Source organism: Erithacus rubecula, assembly GCF_903797595.1.
Source record: "Erithacus rubecula genome assembly, chromosome: 6".
NCBI classification, from domain to species: Eukaryota; Metazoa; Chordata; class Aves; order Passeriformes; family Muscicapidae; genus Erithacus; species Erithacus rubecula.
The window spans coordinates 12,741,652-12,765,682 of NC_136688.1; the positions used below are offsets into that span (position 1 = coordinate 12,741,652).

General features: G+C 37.7%; 2 protein-coding genes across 3 annotated transcripts; one reads left to right on the forward strand and one right to left on the reverse strand.

Moving 5' to 3' along the window:
• Positions 1 to 320: 320 nt before the first annotated feature.
• On the forward strand, positions 321 to 15,471 carry ZDHHC13 (zDHHC palmitoyltransferase 13). Its single transcript, XM_079307968.1, has 17 exons — positions 321 to 419; positions 996 to 1,129; positions 1,498 to 1,620; positions 2,088 to 2,165; positions 2,622 to 2,766; positions 4,068 to 4,132; positions 4,710 to 4,872; positions 5,700 to 5,825; positions 6,045 to 6,178; positions 6,896 to 6,922; positions 9,357 to 9,441; positions 10,422 to 10,484; positions 10,843 to 10,936; positions 12,319 to 12,402; positions 13,218 to 13,375; positions 14,594 to 14,691; positions 15,195 to 15,471. Exons 1-17 carry the CDS (start codon positions 399 to 401, stop codon positions 15,328 to 15,330), a joined length of 1,734 nt encoding a protein of 577 aa, XP_079164094.1. The 5' UTR covers positions 321 to 398; the 3' UTR covers positions 15,331 to 15,471.
• An 811-nt stretch (positions 15,472 to 16,282) lies between these two features.
• Positions 16,283 to 24,031, reverse strand: CSRP3 (cysteine and glycine rich protein 3). Of its 2 annotated transcripts, XM_079307982.1 has the most exons (5): positions 23,867 to 24,030; positions 20,075 to 20,243; positions 18,587 to 18,722; positions 18,029 to 18,122; positions 16,283 to 16,958 (listed from the first exon to the last, which is right to left on the reverse strand). In XM_079307982.1, exons 1-5 carry the CDS (start codon positions 23,976 to 23,978, stop codon positions 16,879 to 16,881), a joined length of 591 nt encoding a protein of 196 aa, XP_079164108.1. In that variant the 5' UTR covers positions 23,979 to 24,030; the 3' UTR covers positions 16,283 to 16,878. The 2 variants fall into 2 exon arrangements, with proteins under 2 accessions (XP_079164108.1, XP_079164109.1); XM_079307983.1 differs by lacking the exon at positions 18,029 to 18,122 and having other exon boundaries at positions 23,867 to 24,031.

The window sequence follows — 24,031 nt, forward strand, 5'->3', positions numbered from 1 at the left end:
CAGGCTGAGCTCCCCCAGCTGCCTCAGACTTGTGCTCCAGAGTCTTCATCAAGGGATCGCTTCCAGCTACTGAGGAACAACCCCCAAAAATTCGCCAGCAGAAAAGTGTCCTTGCCCGCGACCCGGGGGACCTCATTCGAAAAGGAAAGAGTTTTTCGATGCGGCTGCCTGAGTAAAAGGGAAGGAGCCATTTCAGGCGCAACTGAAAAAAACCGGGTGCGGCCGACCCGCACGCCCAAACGGCTCCGCCGCGGCCAGGACAGCTCAGGGAGAGCTCCCTGGCTGGGGCTCTCCCGGCACCGCCCCTGGCACCCCCTCCCCGCCCAGGCCGTGTGCGCCCGGCCCCGCCCCGCAGCCGTGCCCCGGAAGCGGGAGCCGGAAGCTGCGGGGCCGTGGGCATGGCGGGCAATGGTCCCGTGGTGAGCAGGGCGCTCGTCGGCAGTGTCGAGGCTGGAGCGGGCCGGGAATGCGGAACGCGGCAGCGGACCCCTGGCAGGCGGCGAGGGGTGGGGGCCAGGGTGGCCGTGATGCCGCCGGGGTTTGGCAGGGTTCCCGGGCAAGAGCCGTCCGTGTCCTGCCCTGCGTGTGCCTTGTCTGTTCCCTCGCGTCGCCTTTCTGGCTGCACGGGTGGTGCTGTGGCTGCCAAGTGCATTCCAAACACTTCTCAAGGCCGTAGGTTGTAGTTTCTGGTGTGGCAGCGCTGTTGTGGGTGAGGCTGCTGTGTCTGCATGAATGAGGCTGCTGAATGTCCTGCTCTGCAGGGTGCTGAACGCCTCTGTAATTTGTCCTTCTGCACCTTGACGGCATCCCTGATGTCCTCGCAAATAAAAGGATTGGTCTCTTGCCAGGAGGTTTTAACTGTCCTTTGAATTAGCATCTTCGTTTGTATTAACAGAGCCTAACATGTACAGGGAATGCTTCTGGTAAAGGGGGAGGTGTGTGCTGTGTGCAGCCGATAAATGACAATGGTTAATAATTGTTTTGTTAACTGCCAGTGTAAAAGCCATTGCCATGGGCCTCCTCGACCTCATATACACAGCAGCCACAGCGTCCATGGAGATCAAGATCTCCCAGGCCCCTGTCCCACTGCTGAAGACCCCAGCACCTGTGATATCATCAAGGCTACACAGTAAGTACTTGTTCTGAGGTTACAGAGCGTTGAAATAGATGGGGGCGTCCTCAAATGTGAGCCAGGCTGGATATTTCTACAAAGGAAGCATTTTCAGTTTCATTTGCTCCCTGTAGTGGAAGAAGAAAATCACTTACAGCTGCTATTGAAAATAAAAGCATTTCAAGCAGCTTTGTTTAAGTAGAAAATTCCACTCATCAAGGCACAGCCCCGCTCTTTTTACAACGTTTCCATTGAATGCAATGAGGAATTTGCTCCAGTAGTAGCTGCTGGGTAATGCTTACGGAGATGTATTTTTTGTTAGGATGCAACTGTCTCCAGACTGGAGAATATTGAAAACATGATAAGTTGATTTTTTTTCATTTAAGGTATGGAATGCTAGAGCGATGCAAAGAGCTGATAGAAGCAGGATATGATGTTCGACAACCAGACAAAGAAAATGTGACTCTTCTTCACTGGGCAGCAATAAACAACAGACAGGAGCTGGTTAAGTGAGTTGAGAGTCCCTGTGACAGTAACACAGTGTATTCTGCCACTGTTACCTATAATAATATTGTTGCTTTTGTACTTGAAAAGGAATGCCCTGCTTGAGAAGAAAAGGATAGAATTCAAATTTTAATCAAATTTCCTTGTGAAGATGTCACTGAAATGTAAAGATAGCCCTTTTTCTTTACATGTTAAGTCATATAGTACATTAAATCATTAGATTTTCCTGGGTTTGTTTCTTAACAAAGATTAAAGCTGATTTTAGAAATACTTTGGTAAATTACTATATTTTTTCTTTGACATTTTCTTGAAAAAAAGCATTATTTACTGCCAAATCACTTTGTCCATTTGCTTCCCTAGTGAATTTTTTATTATTATGAGTCATTTATTCCTTTAGCTATGTTACCTTTAGTATAATGTTTTGCTAATTTACTATGTCTGTTCCTGACCTCATTGTGTTGTTATTACACAGATATTACATTTCCAAAGGTGCGGTAGTGGATCAGCTTGGCGGAGAATTGAATTCTACTCCCCTGCACTGGGCCATCAGGTAATGCTGCTTGCAATCACTAACTGCAAATCTGTCAGTATTTATAGCTGTGTAGTATTTTCTGAGATCCAGAGAACAAAGCACTGCTTGTCTGGAGAAAATATAACCTGAAATAATTATTCTGGGAAAAGTTTGCTTGTGAAGTCTTCCATAATTTCCGAACGATGATTGGAAAATCAGCACTTTCTTCTGGACTCTCAGTCTTTTGCCAGAGTCAGAGGCTTGGATGACTATTTATGGGAGAAGTTACTGTACAATAACCACTGTATTCTAAATTAATACTTTGCCCTAGGCTCATTTATTAGTGTGTTTATATTTAATATCATTTCCTGAAAAAAGCCATGAGAGTCTAAAATCTTTTTTGGGATGCCTGTGAGAAATTTTAAGGCAAAAGCTTTCATTAAAATACCCATTTTTACAATCATCTCTTTAGTTTAATTTCATATATCGTTGTAGACAAGGACACCTTCCCATGGTCATGTTATTGTTGAATTGTGGAGCGGATCCCAGTCTTATTGATGGGGAAGGATTCAGTAGCATTCATTTAGCAGTGCTGTTTCAACACATGCCTATCATAGCCTACCTCATAGCAAAAGGCCAGGTATGTTGCTGATGCCTCAAATGTTATTTTCTGCTTACGAGTAGCTGCCTGTGTATAGGAGACATTTCAGAATTATCTGGGATTTTTTCCTAGATGAAAAGCAGTGATTTTACACCTATTTTTCTGTGCTACAAGTGCAGAAAAATGAGATCTTTTTTATATTTGTTTTTTTTTTTTTAAATGCTCTTCCCTATTCCTGTCATCCCCCACATCCAGATTCACCTACATTTCAGCATGTTTAAGAGTGTTGTTGAGGCTGTGCAGATCTGTGGTGCTGTGAAATAACCAATGGTTTTTAAACTGGGAATGAAAAGCAGTATATCATGTATAGATATCATGAAGTATTTATGAATTGATTAGAGTTTTGTAACTAATAATTATGCAGTTGTCTATCAATTGAAGACTGCAGAATAAATTATCAGACTAGCTTTGAATTTTCATTAGAAATTTCTGTATTGTATTCATGGTAGTTGATGTCTCAGCTTCTATCTGAAATGAGCAGAATTAATTGCAAGTGTAACAACTTGCATATAAAAATGACAGGAAAATTCTTACATGATCTATACTGATTCTGAAAAACAATCTAGTGTTAGGATTTAGAAGTTTGTTAAGTCTATTTTCTTTGTCATAAGGTGCACTTTAAGGAGAGTAACTGACTTCTGGAGTGTAGATATAGTGGTTACCACAGGCTTAATAAAGTTGTTGGCCCACCTGTCTTATAAAAATATCCAAGTGAATAATTCTTCTAAGTAAATCTGCACTAATTAAGGATGGATGGAGGTAGGGAGGAAGGAAATCTTTGTTGCAAAGGAGGAAGAAAATTAGGTAAGAAAGAGGAAGGAAAAAAATTTAGGTTAGGTATTTAACTGTGTCTTGAGATACATAATCCTTCTTTGTGGTTTTAATAAAGCTGTTTTATGTATTTTCTGTATATCTGTTATGTATGTTCTATTTATACAAGGAACATGGTTAGCATTGCTCTGCAAGGTCCTTCTTATTTATAGTATTTCTTTGGAAAGAGGACAAGAAATACAGTTGACATGATTCACTTAGATATATCTATAGTGGAGTCTCTCCCTTAAAAATTTCCTTAGATGGAAATCAGAATATTCTGAAAGGAATGACATGTAAGACTTGTAGAAGGAGAAAAAAAAATTAAATGAGTGTTGGTTTCTTTACTGATATAATTTAATTTCTGTTCATTTTCTGTTCATTAGTGAAGCTAAGCCAGCCTGTATAGCCCAAAATTCCACTGTTTCCTGTAATAAATGGTAATCACTTGCTTGTTGCCTTATTCTTAGAACATAGACACAACAGACTTCAATGGACAAACACCTTTAATGTTAACAGCACAAAAAGCCATTGGGTAAGTAGAGGGTAACTGAAGAAGAGTCTATTATACTGTACTCAAGAAGCAGTGAGGTGAATTTTTCCTTACTGGTTTTTTTAAAGCTTCCATTTCCCTTCCATTTAAACTAAAATATGAGGTGTTTCAGAGATCAGCAGTTAGAAATAGCTCATTGGATATAGCAAAAAAAGTTAAAAAAATTTCTAAAAGAAGTTTAGGTTTGTGGCTGAATCATCTGCAGCCTTATTGTATTTTCTGCAAAATGAAAACAAGTGGGTGTGGATGCAGTGAAATGCATTTAGAACAAATAAAATGGGGAGATACAAGCTACACATGGTGTTGTAGAAGATATAATCTCTGTTAGGTACCTCATATTTGTTAAAATGCTAAGGTAACATAGTCTGGAGAAGAACTCCCAGGGCAGGTTTGAAATTGTAAACATGGATCTGTTATTGATGAGCTGTTTCTGAGAAGGTGTTATATATCTGCTGTTGTTTCACAGATGCGAACTGTTGTTTTATAAAGTGTTCAGAAGTTTCACGTTCAGTCTAGATTATCTTCTCTTTGTTAACTCTTACACTTTATTTTCATCTAGACCAGAACCCTTGAGGTTTCTCTTAAAGCTTAACCCCTCTCTCAATGCTGTAGACAATGTTCAAAAGAATACTGCACTGCATTGGGCAATAGCCTCAGGAAATACTAGTGCAGTGGATCTGTTGCTGGAAGCTGGTGCCAGCCTGGATATAAAAAATGTCAAGGTATGATTTCCTTGGTAGCATGAGTATGTAAAATGAATGTAAAGAAAAATTTAAATCCTCTCCATGTTGAGTGTTAATTGCAGCAGTTTGGCTAAGAGCAGGTGTTCTTAGTCTTTCCCAGAAGGAAGTAGCACCTTTCTTGAGGTGTGTCTCAAAGTATGAATGCAGAGGTTCTTTGCAGCATTTGTGTAATGAACAGCCAAGTCTTGTGTTCACTCAAGAGTAATTGTGTTCTTTGCAGATTCTGCTCCCTCACCCTTTTTTGTTTCACTTTATTTGGGCCTTGTTTAATTTCTTTCTCATTACTCAGTTTGGCTGTTTTCTACTTAAAAATGTTGTCATGAGGACTTGGACAGATTTTAAAAAATGTGTTTCTTCATGTCTAGTCAGACTCGTAAAGACTTCAAATTAAGTGAATATCCTCCTGTGAAAGCTGGTGTTTGGCAATGCCTGTTTGTACATTCAAAAGGTTATCACATATGAAAGGCTTCCACTTTATATTTGTAAAAATTGATAGCGTAAATGTTGAAAGTATAGATTATCATGGCTGTATAGATATGTCATTGAAGGCAGTCCAACAGATAAATAGATGCAATCTATTTACAAGTATCAATTTTCAAAACTACAAAGCTCTGATTTAAGCAAGGTAGCACTCTGAATTTAGCTCACCTTTGCCTTAAAAATACTGGGAGGCAGGTAGGGCTGGGAAGTAACTGTCCAGTTAGTCTTGTTTTAACTATATTCATTTCTTGCTTCTGTTAAAAGTGAAAGTATTTATGTGTTAAGGAAATAAATAAATAAATAAACAACACTCTCTTTTGTTAAAGGGAGAGACACCGCTTGACATTGCTTATCAAAGTCAAAATCACTTCATGATTTATATGATACAAGAGGAAGAAAGAATGAGAAACAGGAGAAATAACAGGTTACTGAAAATAGTAGAGAAATATGAGGTAATTTCCTGATTGACATGCAAATTAACTCTAAGAAGAGTAATTTGTGGAATTAGGTGCACAAAATAGAATTGTTTAAAAGCACTAGGAGTGGTTTGGGTGGGGGGTTTTGTGTCATACCTCACCCCTGCTTTTGAGGTATTTTGAGGTATTGATGGTATTATGAGGTATTACATGAACTGAATACTTATAAGTAAGACCTGCATATAATTTTGACAGCTCTTCCTGATGTTGACATCTTCCTTGACATTCATGTGGGCCATTGGATACATCATGGACTTAAGTTCTGATTCTTGGCTTTTAAAAGGAGGTTTGCTTCTCAGCCTGCTATTTGGGATGGCTCTGTTTGTGAGGTTTGTGGCTTTTTCTCTCTGTTTACATACTAGTCAAAGACACTTTAAAAAGTATCTGATGCATAATTCTTTTTAGAGTTTAGTTTCATTTGGTAGAAAAGGTATCTCATGAGAAATGGTTGCATGGTGTGTGAAGAATTTAAATACATGTACTTTTTAGAATGAATGACCATAGAAATTGAATGTGTTTAAGTGTACGCAATAATAGTTTCCTGTCACTGAAGAATTTAAAATTAAAACCCCAACCCAATCTGTTACCTAATTTTATTGTCAGTGTTATTGATAGTCTGCATCTGGTAGACATTGAGATATCTGCTCAGAAAGGTCCTTTATCATAACTTTTTCCTGCTATATTCTGTCACTAAATGAGTTTTGATGAGCCATCTCCTCTTCTTCTGCTCCCCACACCTCCCAGTGTTACCCTAAGCTGTTTCTCAGTTTTCCTGCCGCAGTCAATGGTCACTGATATGACAATGCTGTAAGATTGGACTTTTCACCATTTGTACTGGAACTGGAACAGAGCACTCTTCAGTTTCATTTTTGCGTTGTTAATCCTTTATATATATGGATAAAGAATGCTTTTGAGTTCTTGATTTCTTTGAGAAATAAACTGTGTGCATGGAGTTTTTACAGTTACAAGCCAAATGATTTTTATTCTATAGATTTATGCTTCAAATATTTTTTGAAAAATACTTTTTTCTTGTAATGTTCTTCCAGGCAACTTGTGGGTCTCAAGAATCTAAGGTATCTTCCCACAGCATTTCTGCTAAGTTCAGTCTTTTGGATGTCCGTGACCTGGTTTTTCTGGTTCCTGCCTGATATCCTTTATACTCAAGAAATGCAACTCTCCTTGGAGTTTCTTGTAAATCTAAACCTGTTTATGCAAACAATGATGAGCAATTCCAGATAATTCCATGTGGCTGTTAATGTGTGGTAAGATTGGTTTAAAGTTATACACAGACTAAAAGTCTGTACCTTCTTTTGTTTATAGATTTTTGTCTTCTTTATAACCTGAACTATTTCATATGTTACTGGAATACCAGAATGAAGAGCTTTGTTATAAAACTGATGGTTTTTGTTAGCATCTCCACATCACTCTTTAATTTTCCTCAGAGACTCTTGTCGAGTGATGTATTTTGGCATGTGGTATAACTAGGTAACATATATCTTAGTAATATTTTGAAAATATCTCTTTTTTTCTAAAATGATAAGTATGCTTCTGCCTTTAAAAACAACATCCTCTACCCCTACCTCCCTAAAAAGAAGAAATTTCTTTGTGTTCGTGCAAAGAAGTCTGTTCAGTCTCCTGTCTTTATTCACAGGTTACACTGAATCTTTATATACAGTGGATTGATTTATATCTGACATTTGCTTTCTTTGAAGAGGCTTCCCACTGATGAGAACAAAAACGTTTTAATAGCTTGTGCTCTCTTTGCAGTGCCCTGCTCTTTTGTTACACAGTGTGCATCTGTTTATTGATAAAGTTGTGTGCATTTAGGAAGATATTTAGAACTACATGTAATTTTGTACTACAGCAGCTATAATATATTGGTACCCAGTTTTGATTAATTTTTAATTCAGCCTTTAAATGACATTTTCTTTTGTAGTGTTCCCAATTAAGATGTCCTTAATAGAATTAACAGGATTAACTTTGGTGAGCTGATCCAGTATATTCCTGCTGCGGATTCACACATATGTTTGTATGAATAGAAATGGTATTATTAAATTCTTGTGAAGCTTTAAGGTTTGTTTTATTGGTGTCACCTAAGTTAAAAGGAAAAAAAAAATTATACTGGTAGGGATTTGAGTAATTCACTTTGCTGAAGACAGTGAGCATAGCAATATTCTTGAAGTCCTAATCATAGCTTGGTGAGATGGGCCAGGGAATAGGTTTCCATTTCACTGCCCAATCCTTTTTCTCATTAATGTGTTTTCCTTCTGCAGCTGGTCACAGATCTGAGTGTTTTAAAAGTTTTCAGGATTTTAGTTAGGTGTATTTGTCTATCAAACTTCCTCTAGACTGAATGGAAACCCAGCCATTCTAATTAAGGATTTTCCTGAGTTCCAAAAAACCAATAGCAGTGCAAATAGACCAGCAGTATCCACAAGAAACATGCCATCATTTTGGCTTCTACAATTGCACCCTGCAACTGCATTGTGACAAACACAGCTGGTGTTTGTGCCAGTATTTCATAATCATCTTGATTTTAATTAGAACTGTTTGCAGTGTTGTTAATTCATAAGACAAAACAACTTCGAGGTTGCCATCCTGTATTTTTAAAAATTATTTACACTGGAGTTCATGGAGTGACTGAAGGGTCACTGGAGATGCAGTCCAGGCTTGAGCTCGCTGCCTGCTCCTTGGTGGCAGCCTGAGCTCTCAAGTTTGATGCCCTGAATTTAATCAGTATGAAACTTGCCCCACTCCACATTCCTCTCTTGCTATATAGAGACTGTTAATCTTGACATGTTTTTCTTGCCCTCTTATCTGATACACAGATGATTTTACTTCACGGTGTAAAAACTGTGCTCCTAATGTCCCATTACCTTCAGAAGTGTTTAGCAGTGTGTGCTTGGGGGGTTTTTTGTGTGACAGAAATCGTTTCAGGATGACTTTTGGTTACTTTTTTTTTTTGAATGAGTATATTTAGTTGCTTTTGGGTGAAATGAATGGGACAAGGTAAGACTGAGTTAAGAGCCTGTTTGAGTTCGGAGTGGGTGCAGCAACCAAACAAATCTCACAGCTGCCAGAAGCTTTATTGCTCTGCATGTCTGACTGATATTGTTTAAATAAAGTACAAAAGCTTCAGAGGGAATAAAGAAATCAAATTTGTTTCATATTTGTGAAATATTCAAAGGCAGAAGTCTAGAGGACTTTTAAGGAGGATGATATGGAGCCCTATGATGCAGGTTTATACAGCTGTAAAAATCTTCTCCAGCGCTCAGACTGGACAGAATATTCCATTTCTCTGATGAGATGGCCTTGGAAGGGCAGAGAGGATCCCACTGTAAAAGTGAAAGTAATTTTTTCCTTCTTGTGGCTTACTTGTAAAGTAATACAAAGTAATTCAAAGTAGTTTTGGCATATTTTGCTTGTTTGACAAATAGTGGTGTTATAGTCCTTAACCTGATTATCACATACCACTAATGTAATTCTTAAAATCACTGTCATGTTCAGCTTGATGGGTCTTCTCTATTATTTCTATAAAACCTGGAGTACTGATCCTGGATATATAAAAACTTCAGAAGAAGAAAGAAAAGAGGTAGGTGATTTTGTAAAAGCAAATGGAAGGGCTGATGCGGCTCTGGTTGATTTGTTTGTCATCATGTGCAGCTCTGTTAAACTGGAAAGCAGTGAAATATTCTTCCTTAAAGAGTTTGTAGTAATGTCGTTTAGCAACAGATCTTGGAGAATGTCTCCTACTGCTTGTTTCCTTATCTTCCTTGTCCTGCTACAATTTTCTTGCCTTTATCTTCTCATTGAAATGTGAGCGTTGACCAAAGATTGTACAGACCCACTGGTGTTATCTGTGATATGAATTCACATAGAACTTCACTTAAAAAATAGAAGTTTTGGATGGTTTCTGCTTCAGTTGTCTCTGGTTAGAAAGAAATAGTCTCAGTGCTTTCCTATATATCATATGCTAGTAATTATTTAAATGTTACCATCTGCTTTGAGAACGTATATAATGGTTTGATTTTTGTGCTTGACCATTGTGCAACTCACTTGCTATTTCCTAATTGTTTTATAGTGGTCAGAAGAAATCACGGGCAGCCAATCAGTAGAGAATTTAGTGTCTGGTCCCCCCAACCAATGGGTTAAGGAAAGCATTTTGTTTGTGATCTCATGGCTTTCATTGAGGTTGTATTTCTTTAGTTTGCCATGGAGAATAAACTTCACTTTTAACATATTGCCAAAGGACTCAAACATTGTGTCCTTGTAAAGGAGCAGATTTCATCTTCTTGAAGTCTGGCTGACTATATGAGAAGTGCCATCTCATTTTAAGGAATGTTTAATTCGCATCATTTGTTAATTTTGGACAGAGATACTTTTCTGAGTACTCTTGTGTGGGCGAAGCTGCATTAGTCTTTGCTGGTTTGTTTTTTCTTTGAGCAAGTTCTTATTCCTGTTTGTCCTTGACACTTAAAATACTTACAAACTGCAGAAGTCCTAATGTAGAAATCTTCTTGGCACCTATGGAAATGTGATCTAAATGCAAGCACAAAATACTTTGTCTTCCAGAACATTATAGCTCTTGCAGAAGCTGGTTGCTTGGACTTCAGAACATTCTGCACATCATGTCTTGTAAGTGGGGCTTTCGTACTTATTTTCTTTGTGAACCTGCCTCAATACTGCCATGAAAAAACTTTTTCCTCACTGTTTGTCATTAAAGTGTTACACAAGTAGTTTGTGTAAATTAGTACATTTCTTTATTTATTTTCTTTTATGGTGATTAGAGATGCTTTGAGATCCTTGGACTCTAATCTTAATTTTACTTTTTTTTTTAATAAAGGTTTATGGTTCTCATCTGTGTTTTGTGTTGTGAGGTGTATGATACAGTGATGATGCAAAATGTAATGCTAACTGTAAGATGGTGCCTTAAACTTTGAGCAAAGTAGATGCTTCTGCTATGAATGTATTCTTTTCCTTCATCCTCACCTAGGTAAGGAAGCCTTTGAGATCTGTGCATTGCCTTGCTTGCCAAACATGTGTAGCCAGATATGATCAACATTCTCTGTGGACTGGACAGTGCGTAGGTGAGAGTGTGTGTTTTATCAAATTTGAAAACACTGCATATTTTGAAAGTTGCAGAGATAACATTTATCCCCGTAAAGAGATAGCACACATGATACAAGAATATCCTGTTGATACTGAAGGGCTCTGATTGGTGCCAGAGAAAAATTAGATGGGAGAGAGAAAAGCCAATAAGATTATTCAGAGGTTGTTAGGGTGGGTACCCTGAGAACACCAGACTACACAATCTGTAACTCTTTGGAGAGATAAGGAACGGGGTATGATTGAGGCTTTGAAAAAGGAAAGACAAAAATTAGTAAGATGGCCAATGTGACTGCAGAATTATTAGCCAAGCACATCATAGTAGAACTCAGGATTTAGAACTGGTGAAGGAAAAAATGTCTCCACTCCAATGGCAGGCAGTGAAATTTTGGAGCTTACTGCTGTAAGGGTTTGCAGACCCAGGCAGTATCAGCAGGTTCATAAAGCAATGAGACAAATTGTTTTGGACAACATATCCTGGGGTAGATACTAAAACAACCAGACAAGTATGCACAGTCTGACATTTTAATGCAGTAGCTGTGAATGAGGAAAATGAACTGGACGAAGTGGCTGGACTCGTGTGTCCTCCTGAACTTCCATTACCTCTTGTCACTATCAGGGACAGTTCTGAGTGGAGCATCTGTACCACTGAGATTCCCCTGCAGGGCATTTCCATCTTGTGTTCTTCTCTCTCACCCTCTCTCTTTCTTTCTGGCTCATTATTCAAGATAGGAAGGTGACAGCTTCACATCTGTAACAATATATTTTTCACTTTTTTTTTCTGTCAATAGCTTTTTTCCTAGTGTTAAATTCTGTTTTTACAATGTTTGGTATTTACAAGGTGCTGAGAGAGCCTTCTAATGTGTTGTCTCTAAGCTTTGAGCAATATGATTCTAATTAAAAAATCTATCTTCATGTAAGAGTTTTTTTTGTCTGAAGTCTGGGAATTTTTTATGTGTATGTTTTCACTTCTGAAGCACACAAGGTCAGACAAATTGAATAGCTTAGACTTCTCAGTCATATGAGACTATTTTATTGTTCATGGGAGGGAGTTGTGGTTGCCTAATTAGTTCTCATCAGACTAAAACACCTGAAGGCTTGCTCTGAAGGAGTGACAAATCTTGGTTGATTTCATCAGAATTAATTCTATTATATAAATTGGGGTGCCTTACAGGAGAAAGTTGAGAGAAAGATCAGCCTTGCCAAGCTCTCTTGTGCATGGCAGAGGTTAAAATAAAAAATAATTTTGATTCTCTTTTTATTCCTGCAGACTTCAGTGGAAATGTACTTACTGCTGATTTTTAAAATGTCCAACTTTATTTTTTTTCCTTTTATTTTCTTTCCTATTTTTCCTCAATTTCAGGCATTGGGAACCATTATTACTACCTGTTGTTCCTGTTTTTCCTGGCCATGACTGGTGTCTGGCTGCTTTATGGAACTCTTCAGTGTATGTATCCATGAATTTAGTTTTACTTAGCTTTCAAATCCGTCTGTGTGTGGTCTTTATTTTTCAGCATTTCATTTCCAGCAAGTGTAACCTTCACATGTGATACCTTATTTCAGCAGTGATGTTACTGTGCAAGTGAATTATTTAAGTGAAGATGCATCCTGAGTCTTTGGTCAAATACCTGATTCCATTTGTATTGAGGAAGAGCAAAGATGCTGCTGTAGTGGGATATCCATTGGAAAATTAAATAGTAGGAAGCATTTTATTAAAGAGGAAATAGGGAAGCCATGTGGAGGAAGGTCATGTGATAGGTTCTAGTCTGAATGCCCTTTGCTGTAACAGAAAATAAGTTTGCAAATACGTTATTGCAAAAGCTTGATTGATTTTTTTTTTTTTAATATGGAAATATCTATACTAAAGACAAATGTTTCTTGTTGGTTTTGAAGTAGTTTAATCCTGAAGAGATAAAAAAGTATCTCATTAATAAATCTGAATTGTTACTTTGAAAAATTTAAAAATTTCTTGGAAAGGAGAGGAAAGCTTGTATAATGTAGTTGCTGACGATGAATTACCATAGCACCAACCTTTAAAAACAAGGATGTTTTTCTGTGAATCATGAACACAGAATGTAAAGATTATTCAGCCAGAATAGCAAGTAGTCATGCATCTGTGTGGGTGCTTTTAGGTGACAACGGGGTAGATGAAACGTGGTGTTTCTAGAGGATATTGGTATGTAATATTAATTTCATACAGATTATCTTTCCTCAGCTTGTAAAGGCTTAAAAGCACAATTAACTGATTATGTGTCTTGTCAGATTGGTCCAACCACTGTGCAGCAAGTTTCCAGCAAGATGGAGTGTGGACATATTTCACCCAGACTGTGTCCTGCTCTCCTTGGGTTTCCTACATCTTCTCAGTAGCCTGTTTCCACACCTTATGGGCCTCTGGGTGGCTCACTGTTCAGCTTTATCAGGTAATATTTTTCTTCAGTTTATGCTTCTTGTCACATTAAAGCTTTTCCCTTGATGATAAGCTCATTAAAAAAAAAACAACTCTGTGCCTGCTCTCTTTGATTGTTTGTCGCAGCAAGATGCTGCTCTTAAATCTTGGGGCAGACCTTGGAGTTTCACAGGCTCTTTCATGTTCTTGTGCACTCAGCATTTTGTGTTGGAAGTAGAATCATAGTCTGCAAATCATTCCTATAACTGAGTTCTGGGTTTACTACTCATTAAAAATTCCAAGCCTCTAAAAAGTTGATTTTAAAGACAAGAAATTTATTTGATTAAGTACTGGTATTAATGCCCCCAAAACTGCACAAACATTCAGTAACACAGTTATTCCTGGGTTGAAAATTCTATGGCAGAGCTCAGCCATGTGTCATTAGACTGTATAAAATCCCACTGCTACTGTAAAAACATATGACCTGGATTTTATCTTGTTGAGATAAAATTGTCAAATTTCTTGTTTATGTTTTTCTCAGACAAAAGCGTGGCTATGCAAACAGACCTGAGAACAGCTGTCTTAAAACATCTGTGAAACAACTTGTTTACCAGCTCTTAGGAAAGAGGTGTTTTTGAAACACGTGTTAAGCCCAGTGATCTGAGGGCTTGTTTTCTATCTTGCTTAGTAAAAAAAAAATACAAAACAGAAAGCTCCACAATTTTAAATGTGTATTGCTAGATTTTTGCAGTGTTCAAGACACTGGGATATCATGCTGGAAAGAAAGAGGGAGGATATTTACAGTTTAACTACTGTGTTTCATACACAGTGATTTGAAAATGTACTGCTTTATGGCATTTAGTGTCATTGTGGATCAAGGGGTCTTTTTCTACCATTTTGTGTGGTAGAATGTAGACAAAAATCTGAGGAGATTGGTGCTTAACTGTGATAGATCTTAAACTTCTGCAGACATCTGTGAAAATACAGTCTTCACTACAGTCTTCACAGACATCCCAATTAAGCTTGCCTTCTCTGCAGGCCTTTGTTAGAACTTGCCAGTTTTTTGTTTTAGCCGAAATGATGTTTAGAAACATACTTTTCAGTCATCAATTATAGCAGTGGTTACTTATTTATTAAATATGTCCAGATTCTTCCCCACTGCTCCCTTCTCGTTAGTACCTTTTGGTCTCACCAGAATTTTGATTTGTGATGTTCATGTTGCAACCATTACTTACATTTTTCTTCCAATCAGATTACATTCCTGGGGTTGACCTCACATGAAAGAATGAATCTCCTGGTGCAGAGAAAATCCTCTAAGCATTCTTTTTCACTCAGGAGGACTCCATACAAGTGGGTATTAACGAATAGAGTGTTTTAAACATGTTATCTCTTCTGTACTGATTTGTTTCACTGCTTCATAAATGTAAAAACATTGTTCTGAGTGTGAGAGAGTGCTGTCCTTTAATTTGTTCATCAGTCTCTGTGTCTGTAGTTTAGGATCAGAAAGAGAATTAAGGTATGAACTGCCCCCTTTCTGACTTCTCTTGCAGTATTTAACTCTGTTAATAGAGAAATCAGTAGCAAGGTTTCCCTGTTTCCTCAGGGATACTAACAGATCTTACTAGCTTTTAAGTATTTGAGTTTAACTTAATCTACTCTCATTTGTTAATGTAAAACATGTAAAAGTTCAGCAAAGGAGTAATGCTCAGCTGAGAGCACTTCTGTTTCTTCTCCCTAAGCTATCTCCCTTGACAGGTTAATATCTTAAGTACTGTCTTGGTGAAGTGGTATTTTTCATGCTCGCAGCGTTCTTTTTTTAGATTTATTAATCCATATTTTTCTCTTTTTTTCAGCCTTGGATGCTTCCAGAATCTTGCAGACTTTTTTCAGTGCAGTTGCTTTGATATTTTCAAACCCAACATAGTTGACTGGACCAAGCAATATAAACTTTTTCATCAGGCAAAGGAGAAAAGTGTTCATTCTGTGTAAAGTTTCGCTTAATTTCTAAGACAATTGAGCTGAAAGCTAAATAAAACTGGATATTTTGTTAATTTTTACAAATTCTTCTGAAGGTGCATGATTTTATTTTTTATTATTATTTCAGATATTAAACTTACCTTGCATAAGCTACAGCAGGTTTGTATATGGAAAAGATACCATATTTCTGTGTATGTATAGTTTGAGCTGAAACTATTTAAAATTTTATGTGAGAAGATGACACAGATATATACATTTTTAAAGGTAGGTTTTTGGGGCAGAATTTCAAAATTATGTACCCTTTGCTTTACTTTTCTGGTAACAAAATGCAATTAAATTTTAAAATTAAGGTGAATGTTCATGTTTAAAAAATTAATATTACAATTACATTGTAATTTTATTGCTTATGCTGTGAAAACCTCTGTTAAGTCTTTGTATTTGAAGAGTTTACATGCAATAAAATAGAGCTTTCATATTTGTAAGTGCATTTTTGCAGCTTGAAATAGATTCAAGAGATCTGTGACCAGTGAAGTATTTAAGAGTGGGTGGGCACAAAACCATAAGAAGGAACCTGACTTTTGGCCTTAAGTATTTCACATATATATGCCCTGTTAGGGTATGAAAATGGGTAAGTTTATCATGAAAGGTAGCAAAGTATATAAAAAGAGGGAACTATTCCCCACTCCATCTGTAATAGCTAATGTTTGCCTCATTCCCCAGAAAAGGATGGGCCATCTGGACAGTGTGATATGAATGTAAGTTAAAGTAAGTAACAATGAAAACCAGCTGAGAAGGAGTTTAAGATCAGGAAATTAAAGTCAGATACCATCTAGAACTGACATCATAAGTAATATAGTGAAATGCAATTCTTGTAGTTAAGAAATTGAGAGTTTCATTTATCTTGGTGAAATCCATTTATCTGAAACATTGCATAATGTATAAGCACAAACAAACACAAATAAAATAATGTGAAGCAGTAAGTACTTTATTGTAGCTTGAAAACAGACAAAACTTACAACACTATTCTGAGAAAATGTTGAATTTTTTTAGAAATACCTCTCTGAGAGAGAGGGAATTTCAAATCATTTTTAATTGTCTCAAAGCAAATAACATTTACTTGTTATAATGCAAATGCCAGCCTGTTCAAAACTCAACTAGGAGACTGGTGGAAATACAGATAGGTTAACATTGTAAACAAAAGAAAATGCAATCTAGCTTGGAACACCTGGAATCTTCACTCCAGAAGGCATCCCTATCATAATAGGGCACTATGAGTCTAAAATTCCAGTCTAAAATGTGTCAAGTACTAGTTTAAGAAGCAATAATGTTGCATGAGGTACCTTGTCCTTATATACTAAGCACAAACATGAGTCAAGTTTTATCACTGTACCTTTTTAATCTACTCTAAGAATTTCTGAAGGTGCAACTCACAATTTTTTCCTGCAAGATGGAAAATCTTAGTGAAATATCCCAGGTTCTTAGCAATATGTGTTGTTTAATGTTTTACTTGGCAGCTATCAGTCAGTGGCATCAACAGCAGTTTGTTGCATCCATTTCTTCTCATTCACACTCTTTCTTTTCCACTTGAGTGAGGCCACCAAACCCAATTCCTTTGGGACCGAAATTTTTTGCATAGCAAACTGCAAAAGAAGGAGTGGGAGGTAAATGTCTTTTGGTTTTCGTTTTTAAATTACTGTCAAATTAAGGTTGAGAAAAAGTAAGGAAATCTGAAGTAGTGTGTTTCCCATAAGTTTATCCAGATCTTAATAGTGAAACTGGTATTACATAATTGGATTACATAAAAGTTGCGACTGGTAATCTCAAAAAAAAGTTAAGGAACTAGATATTTTTTAAGATCTAAGTGATATTTTCATTAAAACTACTTTCCTGTCTGAAAATGCTCAGTAAAACTTGGTCTGATGAGTAATACAAAATGAGCCAGAGATTTTTAAGGAGAAGAATGGGGGCATAATTCAAAAACTATTGATAGGCATGTAACTAATTCCATTTGAGCTCTATAGTGGCTAGTGTGTACATAGTTATTTATCACAACTCTGCTAAGTGGCAATGGTGAGCATGTTTCTCCAAACATTCCAATTTGATCCTACTCTACCCAAAGTCACAGAACTCCAGTATTCTTCTTAGGGTTCTCTATAAATTTAGCTTTGTATATAAAATCTTAGTATATTTTTTCCCCTTAAGCTATTTCTAGGAGTCAGGTGAAGTCTGTGAACTTTCTGAATCTGAGAGGAACATCTAGATGTATAATTTACTATTTTTGCATTATCTTCTGTGCTAACAGTGCAGTGGAAAGATCTTTAAAATTTTGCTGACAAGAATTCCTATTTGGAAGCCCAGATCTGTATATTTGTGAATTTTTTTATTTTAATGAGTGAGACTGTGCAGGTACAAGAGCCTGCCCAGCAGATATGGCCCGTGCTCTGTTAGAAGGTCTGACAGATTTGAGAGGTTGTCACATTTGTAGAAAAATTATAGCTTTAAAATTTAAATGTTAATAGTAGAAACTGCAACAGCAATGTTACCATAGCTCTTTGCTTTCAGAAAGTTGTTTAAAAAGACAAAATGAAGTTTCCTGGGAATGTTAAGCATACAGCAATGTAAATCCCAATGGCCAATGTAAATCCCTAGGTCTAAAGAGACTGACTTTAGATTGACTCTGTACCCCAGTTCAGCACTCTGTAACTCTCACCTTTACAGTAGAGCTCTCCATCCTTGTCTGTAACGTTTGTGGATTCTAAACTCTTCCCACAAATAGCGCAGCGGAAACAGGTCTTGTGCCAAGGCTGAGCAAAGGAAGACAATTCATTATGTGGCACAGAAAGTGCACAGACAGCAGGTACAAGAAACAAAGAACTACTGCTTTTTGTGATGTGGAAAGATTAAAATTCATTTGTAGGTCTTGTGGCTTCCCTTTTTAGTCATTCTGGGTTAGTCTTTTTTCAGTTACATTGTCTAATATATCTTCAGTTGCCACTACAAATAAGTCTTTATAAATATAGCCAGAGATGGAGGAAGAGCCAACTTCATGCAGTAATCTCTGCTTGGTCCTCAGACATCAGTAAGAAACAAAAAATTGAAAAAAGTTTACAAAAAATACAGTATTTTAGACTTGTGTTTGCAATTTGCAAATTCGTCCTTGTGTTTTCTTTATGAAGGAAAATATAAATGATCAAGGACCTCTTAGCTATAGTTTCTCACCCGTGTAAAACGGTGGGGTTTGTTTCCTAGCGCTGAAGTCACTACTTACTTTTCCTCCTCCCATGATCTTCTCTGCAGCATACACTGATTTGCCACAACGGGGACATTTATCCACATCTACCATCTTTTTGGCAAACTTTGAAGCATTAATTGGTGTTGAAGGGCGAGCAGGCTTTGGCGACTCCCTACAACAGACGTTTTTAAAGCTGCTTTAAAATGTTATCTTCTTTAGAAAAAGGATTTAATGATTTTTTTTAGTAAGGCATTAAAAATACCTAATTGCTGGTCTCTGACATGGAAATGGTGATAGAAAAAGAAGAAAATCAAAGTATTCTATTGAATTCTGTGTTGTGTGATTGAGAAGGTGGTACTGGAAGCTCTGATGTTACTGTTGTGGGCTAAGTACATGGATTTGGCAGCAGCTCTATATAGAAAGGATTAATGAAAAATGAAGTAAAAACCAATTTTCTCTCATTGAGAGGCAAGAGGGAAAATACAAGGAAAATATGTTCTCTAGTCTTTGTGGCTGGTTTTCTGCTGGTATTTGTTAAGCTGAAAATAAAAATTCAGGTTTTCAGGCTTTAATTTCATTAGTCAGTTAAACATTTGGACCAGGAATTAAAGTTCTTACCTGGCCTAGGGACAAAAGGACATCAGAAAAGTAGATTTATTTTCTGTTTCTGGACTTTGGGCTTTATATCTTTGCATATAAAGCCTTCCACAGAATAATTTCTGAATTATCAGATAGTTGAACTGCAACAGGTCATTACATCCACAGGATGAGACAGTTTTTGGTGCAGAACTCTGCCAGTATTGGATTTATAGGGTACAAGGAGCTACAGTTAAATACATTAACTTTTAATATGCTTTTATTACCTACACAGAATATTGGTTAATTGATTTCTTTATAGTTAGACCACCAGGAGGAAGAAGTTGATTTAGAAATGTGCAGCTTTGAGAACTGCAGGAAAATCCTACAAAAATGAACCATCAGAGCTAATTATGTGCTTTGGAAGATGGTATGCCATTAGAATTTCTTTGTTCAAACACTTTCTCAGTGTGTTTTTAAGTGTTACTTGAACCACTGGGAGGATTTAGAAATGTTATATCCCCCATTGAGAGGAGAACTAACAGTATGGGGTAGTGTGATTATTTCTCTAAGAGTAAAACCTTGACTGTATTTTTAGCCTCTAACTAGGAAAAAAGAACATTTTTTTGTGGTGAATGTGACTTTACCACTATGCTACAAATGGCAATTACAATTGCGGTGAATATTTATATGTGGTGTGTCATATAAAGGCTGCTTCTGCAGAATAATTGCCTATTGAAGGAAGGGATAATTTGTAAAGCAGGCTTAAAGAGGCTGAGCATCATTAAAAACTGCAAATTACTGTGTCCATGGAAGGAAAGGATGTAGGAAAGTCTGCTCTGCTTCTTATGCTGGATGTTGTTATGGAAACAGAATAAAATGTATTAAGCACCCTGATAAGAGACAAGCAAGACCAGAAAAAGGAGCAGTTACTGGGAATTAACTCACTGCTGCAGATTTAAGCCCAGGTGGTCTCCAGTGTCAGTGCTGAGGCATCCAGCCCCTTGTCCAAAGCCAACACCTTTGGGGCCGTACTTTCTCCCATAACAAGTTTTGCAGTAGATTTCAGATTCATGAGCTGCTACGGTGGTGCTGTCCAGAGCCTTCCTGCAAGCCACTGAAAACAGGGAGAGAGATGCATGTATTGGTATTTGCCTTTTCAAATTTGAATTTATGTAGTTTAAAATAATTTGAATTAGTATTTATTTTTGTTTAGCTTTAAAAATATGGGGAAAGGAGCCTATCAGTATAAAACTTGACTGGGTTGTTGCTGAAGTAAGTTATCTTGTACCCCCAGGGAAAACTAGATCTGTGAAGCTTGAAATGGACTTGAGATAACCATCCTGAGCTCCCAAACCTTAAGAAAGGGAGAAAGAAGGTTGCAGGGGCATTGATGCCACTGTGCGTCTGAATTTTTCAAAATACATGCTCTGAGTCAGCTCAGCCCAGGCTATTTTGATGTGGTGTGTTTCTGAAAGAGGCTTTAACATTGGCACCATGTCTGGAGTCAGGTAGAACATGTTGGGGTTTTTTATAATTGTTTGTTTATTGGAGCAGTGACACTACGACAAAGCAAGCAGCAGCTCTTCCTCCAGGATGACAGGAGTGTGGCTGTTGCCATTCCCAAACAGAACTCTTACAAATAATGTTTGATACAGAGAACAACAGCTTCGCTTATCTCACTAAGAAAGGTCTGGCAGACTAATGGACAGAAGGTGCAACAGGAATGCCCAGCTTTCATCAGGGAACACAAATTATGTCCTCTACAGCACTAGTAATAATGAATGGGGAAAAAAATAGTAGCTATGCTTCTCACTGCTTGGTGAGGAGTGTATGCCTGTGTTTGCTGCACCACTTTGGAAGCTCAGTGTGAGACAGCCTCCATCCCACAGAGAGAGGAAGATCTTCCAATTCAGAGTGTCTCTTGAAAATCAGGATTTTCTAGTATGCTAAAAAATTACTGTTTCAATACTTCTTACAAATACACTGTTCAACAGTGGTTGATTAGGAGTGGGAAAATACAGGCAAAAACTTTCTCTCCAGGTTCCTTAGAATAAATGCTTGCCCTGCAAAGGGTATTCCAGTCATGGGCTATTGATAGCTTGGAAAACAAAGTTGCTGAATTCATGTGTGCAACAGAAAGCTGTGAAATACAGAAGTGTTGGAAGTGGCTGCAAGTGCAAGCGCTGAAGGAGCTACCTGAGGGTTTGATTAGCCCGTTTCCCCTAAGTTTACTTTAAATGTCCTCCTCTGAATCCAATTTATCCACCACAGGGAATTTACAACCTGGAACCTCTGCAGTTTTAATTATAGACTCCTAGAATGGGTTGCGTCATCAGGTACTCTAAAGATCATGCAGTTCCCAAGCCCAAGACTGGGTTGTTGCTAAGAGGCAGTATATTATACTAGTTGTACATCCCCAGCTCTCTGGTTGGCTTTGAGCTTTCCTCCCCCCTGTATTGTATGGGGAGGGAAATAATTTGAAAAGACCTTTATACCTAACAGAAATAAAGTGAGGCACTTCTGTAAATGTGTGAGCCTTCTCATACCATAATCTTGCTTTGAGACGATAATTGTATTTGCTAAGAGAGTTAAGGAATGATGGAAACTCTAGCAGCAGATAAAGTGTTTCTATTTCTGGAACCTTAGGGATAGGGTATCTATTCACCAAGACAGATGGAGCAAAAGCCCTTGAAGTGCTATTGTTGAAATAACTTTGAGACCTGTCATCTGCCAAGAGATCCTGTTCTCCCGCCGGCGCTGAGGAGATCCAGGTTAATGGCATGAGGTCCTGCCAAATGTCCATCACAGCTGCACTTTGGGTAAGAGCTGTCAGTGAAACAACAGTTTGCAGGTAAACAGGAGTCTACATGGGAAGGAGGGATTGCTGCAAACACTTTTCTCTCTTGCAGTACTTGTAGGAAAAAACCGTGGAGCAGAGAGAGAGTGTTAAATATAGTTTAGCTTGTCTGATTCTTCCCTCCTTAACAGGTTGCTTTGAATTGTTTGTAATTCTGCTGAAATTGAACTCTTTGGTCAAAAAAATACTGATGTGTTTTGTGTGCCTTGTCAAATATAATGTGAAATAGAAGATATATTTGAAATAAGTTTATATAGAAATATACAAAAGTGCAGCCAAACAGTTTCCATGCCTGAGTTTAGGTTGGGGAAGATTGTTTTCCTTCTGTTGAGAAATGAAATCCTATAAGTGGTTCATAGAAAAGCCCATGAATGTGATACATGATCCTGAGGCATCCAGAGCTGCTGAACAGTGTATGTGAATCATGGGAGAAAGCAAAGCCAATTAGCATACCTTTCATATGCCAGCTGGGCAACTTTAGGTTTTGACCTTAAACATATTTCTGATGAAATGCTATTTTTAGTACCAAACCTATTAATAATTTAATACAGACTTAAAACAAGGGGCAAATAAAAAAAATAAAAAATAAAAAAAAAAAACCACCCCACAACAAAATACATCACCAACCAACCAAGACAAGCCCCACAACAAATATTCAATAGAACTAATGGATGTAAATGGTTTATCATGAATCACAAAAAGAAAATAATTCAGTTGTGCTAAGAATGAAGCTTATACTACAGAAATATTCATAACTGTGGTCTATTAGGACAGCTGTTTTATTTTTATTTACTGTTAATTGTTATAGGCAGAACATGGAAACATTAAGGAGATTCTAGTTGAGACCACGATTTTCCTTTACCATTCTGCAAGAATTGGCTGAAGATTATCAGTTAGCTGAAAACGTTTTTGAGGGAATCCTTTTTTACTTGGCCTTTTAGACATCACTAAAGGCATCATTTGGACTTTTAGGCATCACTTTTGGGGAACCTGGAGAAAGGCAAAGACAGCTCAGGTGTATCTTTTGGACTCATTTTGCAAAGTGCTGCACTGTGTCAGCTAAGCACGTAATGTTAGTCTCATGCCTCCAAGTAAGAAGCCTCTACCCCTCCTGGAAAGGAGAGAGAAAATTGGATTCAATGTCTCCTAAACTGTCACACTGGAAGTCATACTGCAAAGGGACTAATCCTAATTATTGTCTGCAAAACAAACCCTTCAGCTATCTTTAGTTCTTAGCAAATTGTTTGTTCTCTCCCTCTCCACAAAGGGCAAACAGAGCTGAATTGGTACCTTCTCTCTGATTTTTTTAGAGTTTCTACCTCCTCTGCAGGGAAAGCAAAAAACCTGGAAGCCAAACATCATGAAGGAGTGTGGAGGGAAAGAGTAAATGAAGTAGGACTACATGAAATATGGGAAAGAGGAGATGGAGTTATGTGCAGAGTGCTGGTGGGAGGTTTTGATGACACCAGGGTCTTTCATCTTTTCAGTGTGAAACAAATTAATGTCAGGATTCACTGTGAAAGTAATCATCTCCTAAAAGTAAAGATGTAATTATCCTTCTGTCTAATGAGTGCTGTTTGTTTAGTTCTGCTGGACTTTTTAATCTGAAGCAAACCTGTGATGTGCCACATTGTGGGAGAAGGAAGCGTTTTCTGGAGATGGACTTAGATAGTGTGATTGTGCAGCACCTCAGTGTCCCTAGAAAAATCCATCTCATGTTTGGAAAAAGAAAAGCCAGGAGCCCAAGAGGTGGATTGCTCCAGGTAAAATGCAGCAAAACTACCTGCCAAGTAATACAAAAATAAATGTTCTGGGTTTAATGGAAGAGTTATGCAGAGCTATGGGGGTGCTGTGATGTTAAACTATTCAGTCCAGCTTACTGCAGAGGAAGCACAACTTGTGGAAACTCCTTCCATTGCACTGGATTTCCTCTGCGTGGTACACTGTCTTTTCACAGGCCCCGCACTTGGCTCCTCCTCCCCAGTTCGGCATCCTTATCTGAAGGGTTAACCTAGGAAATCAAATTACATAAATAAATACAAGGG

What these genes read in the sequence shown, in the direction of transcription:
- ZDHHC13 (XM_079307968.1), top strand. Translation starts at nt 399, where the DNA reads ATGGCGGGCAATGGTCCCGTG. An exon ending in TGGCGGGCAATGGTCCCGTG is followed by an intron (nt 420 to 995) that starts GTGAGCAGGGCG and finishes GTTAACTGCCAG; the next exon opens with TGTAAAAGCCATTGCCATGG. An exon ending in GTGGACTGGACAGTGCGTAG is followed by an intron (nt 10,937 to 12,318) that starts GTGAGAGTGTGT and finishes CCTCAATTTCAG; the next exon opens with GCATTGGGAACCATTATTAC.
- CSRP3 (XM_079307982.1), bottom strand. Translation starts at nt 23,978, where the DNA reads ATGCCGAACTGGGGAGGAGGAGCCAAGTGCGGGGCCTGTGAAAAGACA. An exon ending in CTGGGCTTAAATCTGCAGCA is followed by an intron (nt 18,723 to 20,074) that starts GTGAGTTAATTC and finishes CGTCTGTTGTAG; the next exon opens with GGAGTCGCCAAAGCCTGCTC. An exon ending in AGATCATGGGAGGAGGAAAA is followed by an intron (nt 18,123 to 18,586) that starts GTAAGTAGTGAC and finishes TCCTTTGCTCAG; the next exon opens with CCTTGGCACAAGACCTGTTT.